Source organism: Microtus pennsylvanicus, chromosome 2 (assembly GCF_037038515.1).
Source record: "Microtus pennsylvanicus isolate mMicPen1 chromosome 2, mMicPen1.hap1, whole genome shotgun sequence".
NCBI classification, from domain to species: Eukaryota; Metazoa; Chordata; class Mammalia; order Rodentia; family Cricetidae; genus Microtus; species Microtus pennsylvanicus.
The window spans coordinates 131677061-131695185 of NC_134580.1; the positions used below are offsets into that span (position 1 = coordinate 131677061).

General features: G+C 47.5%; 1 protein-coding gene across 1 annotated transcript in view; it reads left to right on the top strand.

The window, feature by feature from the left end:
* Cnbd2 (cyclic nucleotide binding domain containing 2) overlaps nucleotides 1–7531 on the top strand; it is a 53350-nt gene extending 45819 nt beyond the window's left edge. Inside the window, exons 13-14 of the mRNA XM_075962737.1 lie at nucleotides 2784–2947; nucleotides 7211–7531. Of these exons, the coding sequence (XP_075818852.1) occupies nucleotides 2784–2947; nucleotides 7211–7529 (483 nt within the window). The 3' untranslated portion in view covers nucleotides 7530–7531. The remainder of the gene's footprint in view (nucleotides 1–2783; nucleotides 2948–7210) is intronic.
* Nucleotides 7532–18125: the final 10594 nt, after the last annotated feature.

The following is an 18125-nucleotide window of genomic DNA, read 5'->3' on the forward strand; positions in this document are numbered from 1 at the left end:
CTACACAGAAACCCTGTTTCAAAAAATAAAAACAAACTAACTAACTAACAAGAAGGTCTCGGTATGAAAATGTAAGAATTTAGCCAGGTGCAGGCCACACGCCTATAATCTAGAATGCAGGGGGCTAAGATGGGAGAATTGTGAGTTCATTGCCAACCTGAGCTACACAGGACTGTCTTTTTTTTTTTGTTTGTTTTTTTTTGAGACAGGGTTTCTCTGTAGCTTTGGTGCCTGTCCCGGAACTAGCTCTTGTAGACCAGGCTAGCCTCGAACTCACAGAGATCCGCCTGTCTCTGCCTCCCGAGTGCTGGGATTAAAGGCGTGCGCCACCACCGCCCGGCCAGGACTGTCTTTAATTATATGATTTCAAACCTGTGACAGGGAAAAGGTAAAGCTTTAGTAAAATGTTAGTGGTCGCTGGAGACTTAGCGTTCAGGGCACGGGGTGAGCTAGCGGCATGTAGAGCGTTGTCAGGCAGAAGGGTGTTGGCTTAGACTGTAACAGACAAAGATTTTAGATAGTGTCAACACCCATAGGACTTTGCAGCACACAGACATGGCTGGCCTCTGGTGGGTTTAAATGTTTATTTTTGTCATACTGGAGATTAGACCTAGGGTTTCACACATGCTAAGCAAATTGCTCTGCCACTGAACTACATCCCCAACCCAAGAATGAATCTTTTTCCTTTCTTTCTTTCTTTTTTGATTTTCAGAAAGGGTCTTACTCTGTATGTAGCTCAGGCTGGCCTGTACCTTACTATGTAGCACAGGCTGGCTTTGAATTTCTGGGTGATTCAGCCTCCTGAGTGCTGAATACATACGTACATACATACATGCATAATATGTACATACATATACACATACGTATGCTTGTAATACACACACACACACACACACACACACATATATATACTTAGCTGTTACACCTGGAATTAAGAGTGAATTTGATGTGGGATGTCCTTCTGTAAATGTGTTGCTTTTATTGGTTAATGAATAAAGCTGTTTTGGCCAATGGCTTAGCAGAGTAAAGCCAGGTGGGAAATGTGAACAGAGATAAAGGGAGAGAGTAGGCGGAGTCAAGGAGATGCCATGTAGCTGTGGAAGGAGAAAAATGCCAGAATATTGCCAGTTAGCCACAGGTGATACATAGATGAATAGAAATGGATTAATTTAAGCTGTAAGAGCTAGCTAGCTAGGAATATGCCTAAGCCGTTGACCAAAAAGTTTGTAATTAATAAGTTTCTGTGTGGTTGATTATTCAGATTTGGCCAGGGAAACAAAAGCAAAAGCATATTCTCCATTTACAGCCCATGGGGAAGGTTGGGGATGGCTGGAAAGGGAAAGGCCTAGGAGATGATTGGTTCTATTTTTCCTTTTTTAAGTATTAAGAGAAAATGGGCAGGGCGGTGTTGGTGCACGCCTTTAGTTCTAGCAGTTGGGAGGCAGAGGCAGGCAGATCTTAGTGAGTTTGAGGCCAGCCTGGTCTACAGAGCAAGTTCCAGGACAACCAGTGCTACACAGAAAAACCCTGTCTCAAACAGATAAACAAAAAACAAACAAGAAGAAGGAAAAACAAAGAAGATGACAAGAAAATGGATTTACTCAGCAGAGAGAGATGTTGGAGAGCCAGGCATGGTGGTATTGTACCTGTTCTGGCACTCAGAAGGCCGAGGGAAGACCATCACTCAGACCCGGGCAAGCTTGGGCAATAGACCACAATGAATTAATGAGGATAGATTTGAGATTGGACATGGAGAAAGTTAAAGCATAGTGGTGTGAGGGTCCTAAGAGCCGAACCTGCTGTATGGTGGTGGGACAGAGGACCTAGAGGGCCCTGTTTCTCCAGGACCGGGTACTGTGTTGGTGTTTCTACACCCCAATAAGCCTCTCCACTGCTGCAGCAAGCCAAATCAGACCAGATCAAACCGAATTAGAAAAATCCCAGGTGGTAGTACACATCTTTAATCCTGACACTCGGGAGGCAGAGAGGCAGGTGGATGGATCTCTGTGAGTGAGTTCCAGGAAAGGCTTCAAAACTACAGAGAAACCCTGTCTGGAAAAACCAAAAAGTAAAATAAAAAATAAAAAAAAGGAAAAGAAAGAAAAAACTCAAAACCCAGGTTTAATGGGTAAAACGCTCCTGGATGATCTTCTGGCACCCCAGAGAGGAGAGGGGAAAAGAGACTGAAAAACCACGTGTCTGTTTTCTGTGGGGGCACTTTAAATATCCTGTGGGAATGGTCTTGAGCATCTCTGGGGGAGGAACCATGTTTGTAGGACTCTCTGAGATGAGGTAGGGTTTGGGGAGAGAGAGATGGAGGTGGAGCTTCCATCAGAACATTCCAGACTCTCTGGATATATGGATGCAAAGGGCTGGGGTGGAGCTTGCACCAGAACATCCCAGACTCTTTAGATATATGGATGCCAGTTTATGTCTGGCTGCTTCCTGCAGGCATGGGGTGATGTGGGGGAGGAGGGGAGCTGGGAGTCTGTGGGCTCATGCAGAGTTGGAGGTATGGGGGAGGAAGCATTCAGTTAGCTGCCATCCTGGAGACCTCAGACATCCAGATCTAACTCACATGCTCTCAAAGTTAAGCCCAAGCAACGTTTGTCTAACTTGGATATACCTACCAGTGGGTAACAAACAAAAGCCCTGGACTGCCCTCCTTGTCAGCACACAAAGCTCTAGAAAGACCCCTCCTCCTCAGGCCTCATGTTTCCCATCCAGAATCTGCGGGCAGATCTGGCTACTGTGAGGTTTAACTTTCTGTCACTTCTCCCTAGGGCACTCACCAGTTCTTTCTTCCAGAAAGTATGCGTGACCTCCGACCTCTCATCCTTTTGAGCATGGGAACAGAGTTCATACGGGTGAGAAAAGAAAAGTTCAATGAGTTGATTGATGGGGAGACGAAAGAAAAGATGATAAAGATGGACGTGAATTATCCCAGGTCAGTGCTGGAAATGTACATAAGTCCTTTGGAGCCACTGAAAGAGGTTTTCCATTAGCGAAAGAAAGTGTTTTGTTAATTCTCTTGATTTTCTCCCCATCCCTCTGTCTCACCCTTGTCCCCTTCTGCCCCGCGCCTTGTATAGTCTTGACGCTAAGTAAGATTCTAGTGCAAACTAGAGAAACAACAAGATGAATTTACTAAACCCTGGACTGGACTGACCTGTTGCTCAGGGCAGTTAGGCATTTAAGTAGGAGATACTGAAGAGGGCAAGACAGCTCATGCCTGTAATCTCAGCACGTGGGAGGTAGAGGCAGGAGGTTGCGAGTTTAAGACTATATAGTGAGTTTGAGACCAGTCTGAGCTACACAAGGCCCTGTCTGAAAACTCAGAAGAAACTGAGTAGATTTAAGAAAACTCATGAGCAAATCAAAGAACAGTTTTTATGTAGATATGGCCGTTAGGTATAATCTTAAGAGGAGCCTCTCCATCCATGCCAAATAACTCCAATTAAACCAGATTAGACCTAATCAAGCCCACATTTAATGAATGCAATGCTCCCGGGTGGTGGGGAGCATGGGGGGTACCGTGCAAAACCTGTGACCATGGCACAACCCTAAATAGCCTGTGGGAGTGGTCCTGACCCTCTCTGGGGAGGGGTCGGGCTTTCCCGGAGGTGGAGTCCAGACCAAGGCAACTCCCAGGGGGAGGAGGCTTGAGATGGAGCTTTCTGGCTCCCTTGGCGCCCCAAGAATGACTGCCAGAGGCTGGGGTGATGCTTCCAGTCATCCAGTGGCCAAACTTGGGGCTGCTGGTGAGAGAAACAAGTTGAAAATCTTTGGCAGCTTCTTCCAGCCTCAGGGTGCCATTCTCTTCTGGATCTTGAGTATGACTCTATTAAAAATGGTCTTCTGGCCCCGCGACGGTGGCGCACGCCTTTAATCCCAACACTAGGGAGGTAGAAGCAGGCAGAGCTCTGTGAATTTGGGGCCAACCTGATCTACAAGAGCTAGTTCCAGGACAGCTACGACGGTTACACAGAGAAACACCATCTCGATGATGCATGGGGCAGGGCGGTGTTTGTGAAGGTCAGATTCCTGAAGGTTGTTTTTTTTTTTAAGATTTATTTCTTTATTGGGAGCTGGAGAGATGGCTCAGAGGTTAAGAGCATTGCCTGCTCTTTCAGAGGTCCTGAGTTCAATTCCCAGCAACCACATGGTGGCTCACAACCATCTGTACTGAGATCTGGCGCCCTCCTCTGGCGTGTGGGCATACATCAAGGCAGAATGTTGTACACATGCCTTGTGCCACCATGATGCTGCCAGGCAGGATTCTGCATTTGCTAATGTTGAGCTTGTGGTTTCCTGGACAGCCCCAGCACGTGGGAGACAGAGCCATCATGCAGCTCAGATATCCTTAAACGGTGGCGCCTGTCCCGCGAATGCCTTCACGGCCCGGGTCATGGCACGCTGGGCAAAACAAAGAGCTGACCATAGTGGCATAGTCACAGTTTAGGAGAGGCTAGGGTATGGAGCTAGACACTTGTTGTTCTGTTTACTCAAAAGAATAGACTAGAAATCAGTGACCTCCTCAGCGACCGTGGGTGACATGCGGTTTTTTCTGTCTTGGACTCTGGGTCCAAAAATAAGAGGTCCCGTAGGAATGTGTAATTATGTGCTTATCCCTCATAGGTTTTTGGCAAGTTCCTTTGGCCTCTTCAAGCCCATGGTTCACATCTGTGAAATGGGTTAGTTGTGAAAACAAAAAAACTCGACCCATGTAGCTGGGCGTGATGGCTCATGCCTTTGATCTCAGCAAAACAAAAGGAAATGGGGCTGGAGAGATGGCAGGCAGATTTTTTTGAGTTCGAAGCTAGCCTGGTCTACAAAGGGAGTTCCAGGACAGCTAGAGCTGGAAACACAGGTTTCAAGAAACCCTGTCTTGAAAAACAGAAAAAACAAACAAAACCAAAAAGACTCAGCCAGTGTATGGGCCGTGGGCACGTGATTTCTGTGTTGTGTAAGGAGATGTGCGTTAACAGAACTTTGAAGAGGAGACTGTCCATCCATGTGCTGGTAAATGGCTGCCAACCAGGTTGCTAAGAGGCAGGGGACAACCTTGCCAAGGAACATGCGCTGATTTCTGTGGTGTGACTATACCAACCAGCCAATTGCCAGCTACCAACACGATGTCACTCAAGATAGATGGCACTGAGAAGAGAGGCCCACAGTTAGCTTTCCGGACTGGGCAGGGACGTTACTGAGACCTGAAGGACCTTAGAGCCCATTCTGACTGTTGGGTATTTTCTTAGGTTGAGTTCTAGGGATCACAGTTGCTTTGTCCTGATCAACATTGTTTAGCTGGGACCATTCATGGTTACCAGTGAGGTGTTGGGCTTGCGCGCTTGGACAGGTGAGGCCAGAGGAGTCAGAGGAAGTTTGGAATGCCCTTCCCTTGCTGAGGTATCAGAAGGAATGAGCCGGTAATCACTGAACCCTGCTGCTCTACCTTCGCACCCCCAGGTGCTGCAAGGGAGGGGCCCAGGTAGGATTAGGACATCAGGACCAGCCCAGGGCAGCCACTCTCTATTTCTCTCAGATTTTTCTGTTCTGAACATTTCATATAAAAGAATTATTTTGTAGCCGGGTGGTGGTGGTGCATGCCTTTAATCCCAGCACTCAGGAGGCAGAGGCAGGCAGATCTTTGTGAGTTCGAGGTCAACCTGGTCTACAAGAGCTAGTTCCAGGACAGGCTCCAATGCTACAGATAAACCCAGTCCCCCCCCAAAAAAAAACCCCAAACATAAACAAAGAATAATTTTGTGTGTGTGTGCAAGACATAGAGAAAGAGACAGAGACAGAGAGACAGAGACAGAGAGACAGAGAGAGAGACAGAGAGAGAGACAGAGAGAGACAGAGAGAGACAGTCTATCCATCAGCTGATAGACATTTGGATTGTTCTGCTCTCCACTGTTATGGCTGATGTGTCTCTGAACATTCTTGTACAGGTTTGTATATGAACATATTTTCGTTTCTCTTAAGTATACTTCTGATGGCAAACTGCCGAGTCATGTAGTAACTGTATGTTTAACCTTCTGAGAAGTTGTCAAACTGTTTTCCAAAGTGGCTGCACCAGCTTACATCCCTCAGCCCTGGGGACCCTCCCTCCAGACTCAGAGCATCTCCATGCTTCTGATGGTACCCTTCTTAGTGTGTGTGAGTGGTCTTGCCCCGGTGGTACCCTCCTCCCACTGTAGCTTTTATTGACAGAAAGCTGATGATCAACAGCTTTGTAGCCCACTCTATCCTAGGACTTGCTGTGTAGATCATGCTGGCCTCAAACTCATAACCCTCCTGTCTCTTGAGTGCTAAGATTACTGGCGTGTGCCATGACCAGCTTTCCAATAGCGTATGCTTATTATTTTCATTTATTTTATTATTGTGAGTGTCTTCATGCATTCATGTGTGGTACATATGCTTGGGTACACAGAGGATAACTTTGTGAGTTGGTGTTCTCTTTCCATCTTCACATGGGTTCTGGGAATTGAATACTGGTTACCAAGCTTGCATGGCAAGCACTTACCCATTGAGCCATCTTGCTGGCCTTGGTTTGTTTGGCATTTTTGTTTGTTTGTTTTTATTTTTCAAGACAGGTTTTCTGTGTAACAGTCCTAGCTGTCCTGGAACTCACTTTGTAGACCAGGCTGGAACCCCTAGAGATCCACCTGCCTCTGCCTCCCAAGTGCTGGGATTAAAAATGAGTGCCATCACGGCCCAGTTTTGTTTGGCCTTTTTGAAACACAGTTTTACTATGTAGCCCAGGCTACTTTCAAATTCATCATGTAGTTCAGCCTCGCCTCAAATTCAGTGATCCTCCTGTATCCATGTTAGAAGTACTGAAATTCTAGGCATATACCACTATCTCCATTTTATCCACCAAAATTAGCTTCAATCCACTTTATTGGATTCAGTATATCAAAAGTATTCTTTCTACACATCAATTTTAAAATTAATAATTCATATTTCTTTGTGTTGTGGGTCTAACTTATACTGGCCACATTTCCAGCACTGAGCAGCTCACCAGTGACTCCTGGCCTGACAGAAGAGCAGCATAGACTTAAAGGAATGAGTTGGCAGAAAGGCAAAGAAGGTGGAGGATGTGGGAAAGCGCAGAGCCGGGAAGCAGGGAGTGTTTAGTGTTGGAAAGGAAGGGTGAAAGCCTCCATCCAGGCCCTGGAGTGCAGCTTCTGTGTTTACCCTTCAGTGACGAAGAGCTGTGTCAGAGATACCTGAAGGAAAACAACTGGAATATCTTCCGGAAGGATCTGCTGCGGCTGCTGGTGAAGCCCCTCAATGAGCAACCGTACATCCCCATCCAGACCAAGAAAAAAGAGATCTACGACCCGAGGTCTTTGATCCTGGATTTGTGTAACCTCAACAAGAGAGTGAAACAACGTTATCCTGTTTTTATGGTGCCCCAGAAATATCTACCCCCCTTGAGGATTGTCCAGACTATTTCAGCACCCCGTCGTAAAATCCAAGAACTCCTTCCTCAGTATAAAAATGCAGGAGTCCTTCTTTAGAATCAATAAAGCACATTAGGATTGGCTTCTCTGTTTCCTGGATGGCCACAGGGGAGTTGCAGGCTTAGGATGGGCAAGGCTGGAGGACTCAGCCAGTGACTTGAGAGGCATGATCTCCCATAGCACTTGTGGGATGCAAAGAGACGTGGATGCCCAGGAGGCTGGGGTGTGTCTGTTACTAGGGAACCAACGTGACCATTCCCCATCTAGACAGAGCTCCCTCGCCTCAGTCAATGGACACAGTGCTGAGAACTAAAACAGGCCAGTTGCTGCAGTCAATACACTATGTAAGAAAATCAAGAAACCCATTATTTTAGATTATTCCTACTGTTAAAACATGAGCAACTAATTTAAATTTTTTTTTTTTTTGGTTTTTCGAGACAGGGTTTCTCTGTGGTTTTGGAGCCTGTCCTGGAACTAGCTCTTGTAGACCAGGCTGGTCTCGAACTCACAGAGATCCGCCTGCCTCTGCCTCCCAAGTGCTGGGATTAAAGGCGTGCACCACCACCGCACGGCTCTAATTTAAAATATTTTAAATAAAACATATGGGATGTGTTGGGCAGCAGGCTGCGGGCAAGGCCTCTCTGGCTAAGTCGGCATCCTGTGAACAGCAGAGGCCCACCAGCAGCAAACAGGCTGCAAGACAGAGTTCAGGAAGACGCCTTGGTTCCTCCGGTACTCCTTATTTCGGGGCGCCTGTTCCCATCCAGCCTTGATACCACAGATGAAGCACCATGCCAGCTTTCCACATGAACCCTCTGAGGCCTGAGAGAGGTCACGACAGCGCAGGAACCCTCTTGCACCCCATGGCTAGGGCCACTCACCTGCAACCCAGCAAAGAGTGGCCTGGGCTGTGGACTTTGAGTCGGGAGCCCTGGAGGGTCTGGTGCTGTCCCACCCTGGGGCACCCTGAATACCATGAGTCATCCCAGTGCCTACACTTTGTATCCCCAATAGTGAGCGGAGAAAGTTGGCAAGATCAATGGATTGCATAGACACGAGATTGACAATAGTTTTAAAAGATATGTTTAACAGTGGGTATTTTTGTATTAAAACCCATTTTCTTGTGTACTAAACAGGAGGACTAGGAGCATAAATGTTATAGGGAAATGGTGAACTTAAGGGTTTTGCCTTCTCTGGTGACTTGAAAGAGTCAAGAAATCAGAGACACCTAAGCTGGCCGAGGTGGCAAATGCTGTCCTTGATCCTTGCACTGGGGAGTGTAAGGCTAGAGGGGCAGGGAGGTCCTAGTTAGTTCTCGTTGTCAACTTGGTGCACCTGGGGAGAGGGACCTTAATTGAAGGATTGCCTTCATTGGACAGGCCTGCGGGTACATCTGTGGGACATTTTCTTGATTGTTAACTGATGAAGGTGTCCAGCCCATGGTGTGTGTTCCCATTCCTGGGCCTGTGGGCCTGAGCTGAATAAGAAAGGTAGTTGGCTATGAACCTGGGAGCCAGCCCGGGAGCCAGCCTTCAGTTCCTGCCTCTACTTCAGCTCCTGCCTCCAGGTTCCAAGTCTTTGGTATTTGGGGACGATGAACTATATAACCTGTAAGCCATATAAACCCTTGCTTCCTCAAGCTTTTTTTTTTAAGATTTATTTATTTATTATGTGTACAACATTCTGCCTGCATGTATGCCCACATGCCAGAAAAGGGCACCATATCTCATTACAGATGGTTGTGAGCCACCATGTAGTTGCTGGGAATTGAACTCAGGACCTCTGGAAGAGCAGCTGGTGCTCTTAACCACTGAGCCATCTCTCCAGCCCCCCCCCCTTTTTAAGATTTGTTTATTTTGTATATAGTGTTTTGCACCAGATCTCATTGCAGATGGTTGTGAGCCACCATGTGGTTGCTGGGAGTTGAACTCAGGACCTTTGGAAGAGCAAGCAGTGCTCTTAACCTCTGAGCCATCTCTCCAGCCCCACTTCAAGTTGCTTTTAGCTGTGGTGCTTATCATAGCAGCAACAGAGACCAAACTAGGTCAAGAAGTTCACAATCATCCACAGCACAGTGTTGGAGGACATCCTGGGCTACATAAGACCTGTAGGACATCCTGGGCTACATGAAACCCAGCCAAAACAGAGCACCAAACAAGAAGTCTGAGGCATCCTGCAAGACCAGGTACCACTGTTGGGGGGGGTGGGGCTAGGGAAGTAGGGGTGTCTCACTAGGGATGTCTTTGGGCTGAGGGTGTGGCTCCAAAATGGTGGTACAGATGTCTTCATTGGTGTACTTATTGACTGTTGCTTTGAGGCAGGCTCAGAGGATAAAACACTCTGTTCTCCAGATGAGGGCTCTGCAGCTGGAAAGAGCCAGATGGTACATACTCTAGGCTGCATAGGTCCTGTGGTCCCTGTCACAGCAGTTGGTGCCACCTCAGAAAAGCAATGGTAGAAAATGTAAATGAGTAGGTGTGGCTGGTGATGAAATAAGCCGTCGGTCTGACCTTACTGTTAGGCCGCACTGACCAGCAAAAAAAAGAGTGGTCAGACACACAGCGGTGTCCTGAACACCCACAGGACACTCGTCTTACTAAGTACCTGACTGTGGGGTCCAGGGACCCGCTGGGCCTGCCAGCTCTGCTGCTTTGGGCTGTTGATGTAATAAGTGTACAACAAGCAGAAGTTTTTGCTTATCAGGAAATTTGGGTCCCACTTCTTGAGAAAGTGAGAAAAAAAGCTTCCAGAATGTTCTTGTTCCTCCACATGTTCTCAGTGAGAATGATGGGTAAGAAATGGACTTAAAGCAGTGTATGGTGGACATGCCTTTAATTACTAAATTCCAGAAGCCAAGGACTGAAGACCATTCAAGGCCTCAGTGGGCTATACAGAGGCCGTGCCTTAAAAACCAAAATGAGGAGGAGAGCTGAGAGAAAGGGCTGGAAGGAGGGGGTGAAAGAGAGAAGATAGAGACGTGGGTACAGAAGGGAAGGGAAGGAGAAGATAGAAGAGGAAGGACTATTTGAAGAGAACCGAGGGACAAGGACCCTGAGGGGGGTGGGACAAGGGCCCTGAGGCAGGTGGGACAAGGGCCCTGAGGGGGTGGGATAAGGGCCTTGAGGGAGGAGTGGGCTTCAGGATCTCAAGCAGCAGGACACAGTTCTCTAAGGCCCCAGCACAGTGGCAGGGATTGAGAGGAAGGGAACTGCAGTGTGCTCCCACAGACACGGGGAACTTCTGTGTGGCAGCTCCTATGAACTAAGTGCCCCAGAATGCACGGCTGGGTAGTGTGAGCTTCCACTCTACCCTGTCGTATCAAGGCAAACACACTGGAAGTACTTGCTGTACACCAGAGGTCGTTAATATCGTTTAACGTTGATCCACATCGCCAGGGACAGCTTCCTCCGCCAATGGAGCTGACGTCAGAGCTGGGCCTCACAATCAGGGATAAAGGCCATCAGCAGGTGGTTTGGGGTGCAAGGGGGCCAAGTCAGCACTGCAGCCCATCCGCCCTCTTCTCTATTGACCTGACTGATGTCAGCGTTAAGGGGTAGCCTGGCAGGAGGAGACCAGAAATGTCCTCACCTGTTGGTAGACAATGGAAGAAGGTGCAGGCGACGGAGGGACAGTCAGGGTGGGACAACCTCTGAGCTTCCGGGCTGAGGACTGCAGAAAGGGCAGTTCCCCAAGCCCCTTTGCACCTGCCCCACCTGAAACACTATGTAGCAGCTCTCAGGGGTCCGCATCAATCGGGACGATAATTCAGGACTTATTTAGGAGAGTTCATTCAGAAGGTAGATATGCTGGCCCTTGGCACAAGTGTCAGCAGGAGATCATGGTTTCCCACTGCGGAGACCCGAGCCCAGACCTGCCAGCAGACAGATCTCAAGTTCCAGAATGCCCACATCCTATTTCTGAGTAAAGGAAAGGGGCGGGGCCTGGTGAAATATGACAGCATTCAGGAGGCGAGAGGCTCACCACAAGTTTGAGGCCAGTCCGGGCTGTAAAGGAAACCCAGGCCAGCAAGGGCTACACAATGAGACCCTATCAAAGGTAAGAGGCAAACATTAGAAGAATCTGTGCTCAGGCATGACTGTGTGGTCCGCGTGAGTTCTGGTCTGGTTCCTATCATTATCATTATTATCTCGGAGACAGGTTTCTCTGTGTAGCTCTGGCTGTGCTGACCTAGCTCTGTAGATCAGGCTGGCCTCGAGCTCAGAAAGATCCACCTGCTTCTACCCCCCGAAGGCTGGGATTAAAGGCGTGCAGCACCACTGTCCAGCCTGGTTCTCACTGTTATAATGAAACATCCAAGGCTGATTTATAACAAGAGGTAGCTCATTTAATTCATGGTTTTCAAAGCTGGAAGTCAGAGTGGCATGCTGTCGGCTCTGTTGAGGTCCCTGGCTGCTCACGAGTTCAAGTGAGAGGTCACGTGATGAGACAAGAGTCTAGAGATGGGTTTTTGACAGGCTACTCTGGAAAGAACAATTGGGGCTCATGAAAACTACCTTCGTGCCAGATGTGGTGACACACGCCTGTAACCCCAGCACTGGGGAGGCAGAGGCAGGTGAATCTCTTTGAGTTGCAGGCTAGCCTCGTCTACCTAACAAGTTCTAGGCTAGACACGGCTATATAGTGAGACCCTATCTCAAAAAACAAAACAGTAGTTAAAAGCACGGTTGTTCTTCTAGAGGTCCTGGGTTCAATTCCCAGCAGTCACATGGCAGTTCACAACTGACTGTAACTCCAGTTCCAGGGGATCTGACATCTTCACATCAATGCACATAAAAAAAATTCAAATAAATTATTTAAAAATAAAAACAAAAAAAACATGATCTACTTTAATTCCTTGAGGGTAGCACCTGCCCAAATAGTCCAAAGGCCTCCCACGTGGCCCTACCCTTTTTTTTCTTTTTTTTGGGGGGGGTGGGGGGATACAGGACCCCTGGAGCTTGGCCTGGAAACTCACTGTGAACTGAGGATATGACCTCCAATTCTACTCTTCTTGCCTTCACCTCTGAGTCCTGGGACTATAGCCTATGCCAGAACGCTTGGTTGTATGTGATACTAGGGAATCTAACCTGGGCTGTGGGCTAGCCAAGCCCCCTACCACTGAGCTACAACTCCATCCCAGGGTTTCTCTGTGTAACTGTGAAACAACCTTAGCTGTCCTGGAACTCACTCTGTAGACCAGGCTGGCTTCAAACTCACAGAGATCCACCTGCCTCTGCCTCCCGAGTGCAGGAATTAAAGGCGTGCAAACACCACCACCGCCCGTCCCTCGTGACTTACTCCACTCTAGGACCAAGCTTCTAACACACGACCCCATGGGGACATTCTCCGACTAAATGATAACAAAAGGCTGACACTTAGCCTTTAAGTACAACCCGGCTATCAACCAGGAAGACAGGAGGCTCTATTCCCTTTGTTAGGGAGGAAGCCTGAGGCCCAAGAAGGCAAAAGCCTTGTCTCACCCCAGTTGCCTGCTAGGTGGCTGATGCAGGCGGTCTGTCTTCTGCTCACCCTGCCCACTCCTGGTTAGTCAGCTTTGGGGTGTGTGCTGTTTATTAAACCACTCTTACTCATCCATACCCATCCAGCCACCTGTTTTCCAGAGAGAAGTTCTGCGTACCCAGCCTTGCCATTACACTAAAGAGAACACTCTCGCCCTCCGCCATGATTTCCCATATGTAAATAGGCACACCCAGCCAAAAATAGAGCCCCCGGCAGTAAAAACTTCCACTGTTTGGGGGAAATGGGAAAACCCACTGGAGAAACAAACAAAGGGAATGGTGCCAGTGTTTATTATAGAAGAAATTTAAGAGCCCGTCTTGGGGTTGTAAGCAAACAAATCAGTAAATCTCCAATCCTTTCTGTGGGGGGAATTTCACCTTCCGTTTCTGGCAACCCTAAAGGACGAGATGGAGGGATGTGATGTCAGGGTGACACACCTGGATCCCCGGCCACTTTGCCCTGGTTCCTTGCTGATGTTTGGGACGTCAAGACTGAAGTCTTTAACAAGGAACTTAGTTGCAAGCCTGACCCTGGTTCAGAGCAGACCGTGGGATGCCCACAGTTTCCAGTGGCAGAGGAGTGGGACCAAAGCTGGAAGAGAGGTATTCATGGCTGCTGCAGGCCTGGGACTTTGAAAACCAATGCAGGAGAGAGCTGGTGGCAGTGAGAGGTGGCACTCAGCACTCAATGACCTTCCTTTGTTTCATCACTTTCCTTGTTTGAGACAAGGTCTTATTATGTAGCTCAGGTTGACCTCTAACTCAAGATTCTCCTGCCTCAGCCTCCCACGTACTGGGATTACAGGCATGGATCACCATACACAGTGTCATCTTAACAATTTTAAGAGTACAGTAGCATTAAGTAATTCAGTCCCCTCAAAAACGAACAAGAAGACACTATAATGGTGAATACACACCCTTAGACAACTGTCCAGACCCACGGGCTGGATGCACAGCACTGAGATCCAGTCCTAATGTAAAGTATGGACTCTGGTGTGGATGATTTTTCCTCTTCAAAACTGTCCCGTCTGGTAAGGGATGCTGATGATGGGATGTGGTGGTTTCAGTGAAAATGGCCCCATGAGCTTATAGCAGACGGCACTATAGGAAGGTGTGGCCTTGTTGGAGGAAGAGTGTCAAAGGGGGTAGACTTTGGTGTTTCAGAAGCCTAGGTCAGGCTCATGGCATGCTCTTTTTGCTGCTTACAGATCTGGATGTGGACAAGTTCCTTCTCCGGCACCATGTCTGCCTCTGTGTTACCCTGCTTCCTAACATGATGACAATGAACTAAGCCTCTGAACCTGTTAAGCCAGCCCCAACTAAATGCTTTCCATTATTGCTGTGGTCATGGTTCTCTTCACAGCAATAAAGCACTAAGACAGAGGTTAGTGGGGTCTGGAGAGATGGCTCAGTGGTTAAGAGCACTGGCTACTTTTTCAGAGGTCCTGAGTTCAATTCCCAGCAACCACATGGTGGCTCACAACTGTCTACAATGAGATTTGGTGTCCTCTTCTGGTGTGCAGGCATACATGTAGGCAGAACACTGTGTATATATAATACATAAACTTAATTTTAAAAAATTGCTCTTTTTTTCATTGGTGTGTCTTCACAGCAATACTATGCACAGATATACATAGGCAGGGCAGGGAGTATGGCGAATCCTACATTGTCCAGTTTTGCTGTCAACCTAAAACTGCCTTTTTTTCTTTTTCCTGAATACTAGGTAACTGTGACCTTTAACATCTAAACAAATAAATAGGTCTTATAATTATAATATAGAAATGTCTCTAAACAAAAATAGATAATTTTTTATTTTTATTTTTGGTCAGAACTTTTTTGAGGTCTGGGGAGATGGCTCTGAGGTTAAGATCACTTGATGTTTTTCCAAAGGAGCAGGTTTGGTCCCACTGCCCACACTGGTGGCTCACAACCGTTTGGAACTCCAGCTCCGGGCCTCTACAGGCACCTGCACACACGCGGTGCACATAGATCCACTTGTTTGTCATATCCCTTTGGTTTCCTGTGTGACATTTCCCAGTCTTGTTTTGAAGTCTGTGTTCCCAATATGTTTGCAGATTACAGAGCAGTTATTTTGGAGACTTCTTTGATCTGGGTTTATTTGGTATTCTTACATTTAGTGTCTGCGTTGTGTGGCACTGTGTGCTATCTCTGCCCCCTCCCGCAAGTGCCACCATCCTGTGCTCCTGCTGGATAAGCACGAAGCCACATCCTGAGTTCTTATAGTTTTCATTTTGAGACAAGGGTGGCTAGGCTGGCCTCAAACTTGCAAAGCTCTCCCCTCAGCGTCTTGGGCAGCTGGGATTGGAGGCATGTGCTGCTGTTCCCGCCACCTTGTTCTAAGGATCCCTAGGTAACAAAGGGCTTCAGTCTGTTGCTCTGCTGGCAATATTAACTTACAGGATTAAGTGGTTGTCCCTGATGTAAAGTCACTCTTCTCTTTTTATTTATCTTTTTAAAAAGCATTTTATTGAAAAAAGTGACATTATCATTTTTGGCTTGCAATATGTGTTATGGTTCTTCAATGGCATGAAGTACATTCATGTTGTACAGAAGAGCTCCACACTTTTTTTAAATTTATTTATTTATTATGTATACAATATTATTCTGTCTGTGTGTATGCCTGCAGGCCAGAAGAGGGCACCAGACCTCATAACAGATGTGGTTGCCGGGAATTGAACTCAGGACCTTTGGAAGAGCAGGCAATGCTCTTAACCGCTGAGCCATCTCTCCAGCCCGAGCTCCACACTTTTATCTCAAAAGATGTGGAACTCCATGCTCATCACATGCAGACACACAGGCAGGCAAAAATGCCTAATGTAAGGTTTCAGCTGGGTGGTGATGGCACACGCCTTTAATCCTACCGGAGGAGGCAGAGGCAGGTGGGTTTCTGAGTTAGAGACCAGCCGGGTCTACAGAGTGAGCTCCAAGACAGCTAGGGATACAGAGAAACACTGTCTCAAAAAAAAAAAAAAAGTCTCAAAAAGACAAAAATAGCCAGGCAGTGGTGGCAGTCACCTTCAATCCCAGCACTCGGGAGGCAGAGGCAGAAGGATCTCTGTAAGTCTGAGGCCAGTCTGGTTTACAGAGTGAGTTCTAGGACAGCTAGAGCTGTTACACAGAGACCTAGTCTTGAAACAAACAAAACAAAAAGACAAAAATGATGATTCCGCTTTCTCAGCTGTGAGGTGGTCTGGCTGCAGCATCTGTCACTCCACAGATCACCAGGGACAGTTCAGCTGATCTGGCTGGCTAGGCAGGGGTCCTCTTCCTCCATCCCATGTGTGCATCCCCACAGAAGCAACATACTTGGTTAAAAGGATGAACTTCCTCAAGAGGACTGGTCAGTCAAGGGTGAGGGGTGAGTGAGTAGCTTCAGTCGGCAGGCAGATCTCTGTGAGTTTAAGGCCAGCCTGGTCTTCAAGAGCTAGTTTCCAGGACAGGCTCCAAAGCTACAGAGAAACCCTGTCTTGAAAAACCAAAAGAGAAACCAAAACACCTTCAGATGAAAGGTGGCTGTGGAAGGCCCTGCATTACCTGGTACTTGGACCCAAGGCTAGAGATGCAAAAACCTTGTGCCTCCCTGAAGTTCAGCTCAGTCATCCAGCACCTGTATCAAAGGGGCATCAACAGAGGCAGATTGGATCTAAACTGATGGGGGCTGAAGCAAACAGGAAGTGCGTTTGCACTCAGGTTCCCAACCTTGAGAAGCACCTCCCACTCAAGTTGAATCTAAAAAAAAAATCCTACACCACCTTATCAGACACTCTCAGAAACTGACTTGGGGTCTGTGGTGTTGCATCTGACCTTGGCTAGTCATGGTGGAGACTTTCTGTTGGGAAAACCCTGGCTCTTCAGTGGGTACATATACCAGCATACTGCACAAAGCAACGGTCCAAAAAGCCGTGTCCAGCAAGTGCACGAACAGACACTACCTAACCCTTCCTCCCTGCCAGGTAATGTGCTGTATCTTATGGCTGCAGTCAAAACTTAAAGGTGGCTTTAAGGACAACAGGCAAAGGTGGCTTCCAAATTCAGGAGGTAGAGGCCAGGACTGCTAGGGAAAGGGCACACACTGTAGGGGCCAGGTTTTCACAGTCAGGTCTATAGACGCATAGGGAACGTAGAGGGGAGGGGAGCATGGAAGAGAGAGCTCAGCTACATGAGCACTGCTTCTACGGATGACGCTCTTTATTACCAAGGGACAGAGATTCCATGTTAAACTTGCTTTTATTTATTGTGTAGCATGTGCATTACAGGAAACAAAACACAAGAAGCCAAGAACAGTCACCCAGCCACATGCAGCTGCAAGTGTACACACATCAGGTAACTGAGGTTACACAGTATGCACCATGCTTGCCCCCACATTGTGATTATTCACCATCTAAAACCCCACGCTACATGAGTATGTTGATAACCAAGAATACACCACGCCATCTCAATCTGTCAGACAAAGCTGTAATCCTGTCTTCCTTGGCAACAAAAATTTCATAGAAGACAAAAATGGCAGCAGGCCTCTAGATAGAAGTACTGGCGAAGTTACAATTAAAATTCTGCATTCCCTCAATGCTCAGCTTACAGGGAAACACAAAGCAACAGAGCACACTAAGCACAGCATTCCTAAGTTTATCTTCAGATCTATACACTAAAATGTGAAGTTCCTATGAGCACTGAAGATGCACCTACGGCAGGGGTTCTCAGGATGTCAATCTCAACAGCGCAGTGCTGCAGACCTCGCCCTGTGAGCCTCCCTGTCCCTCCAGTCAACCTAGCAATATGTCCAGACACGGCTCAATTCCATGTCTAAAAGTTCCATTCCAGTGTAACCATTCCTATGAAATAACAATCCTTAAAAGGTGCTGTTAACCCTCTATTTTCACCGTGTGTGCAATTTTTACATTTATGGATTAGTGCATGTGTGTAGGCACATGCATGCCACTTTGTATGGAGGCTAGAAGACAATTTGTGGATCAGTTTCCTCTTACATGGATCCTGGAGATCACATTCGGGTCACCAGTTTGTGGCAAGCGCCTTTACCTGCTGAGCCACCTACCAGTCCATTATGCACATTTTCTTACTGTGTGAGACAAAGCCCTGGCTGGCCTGGGACTCACAA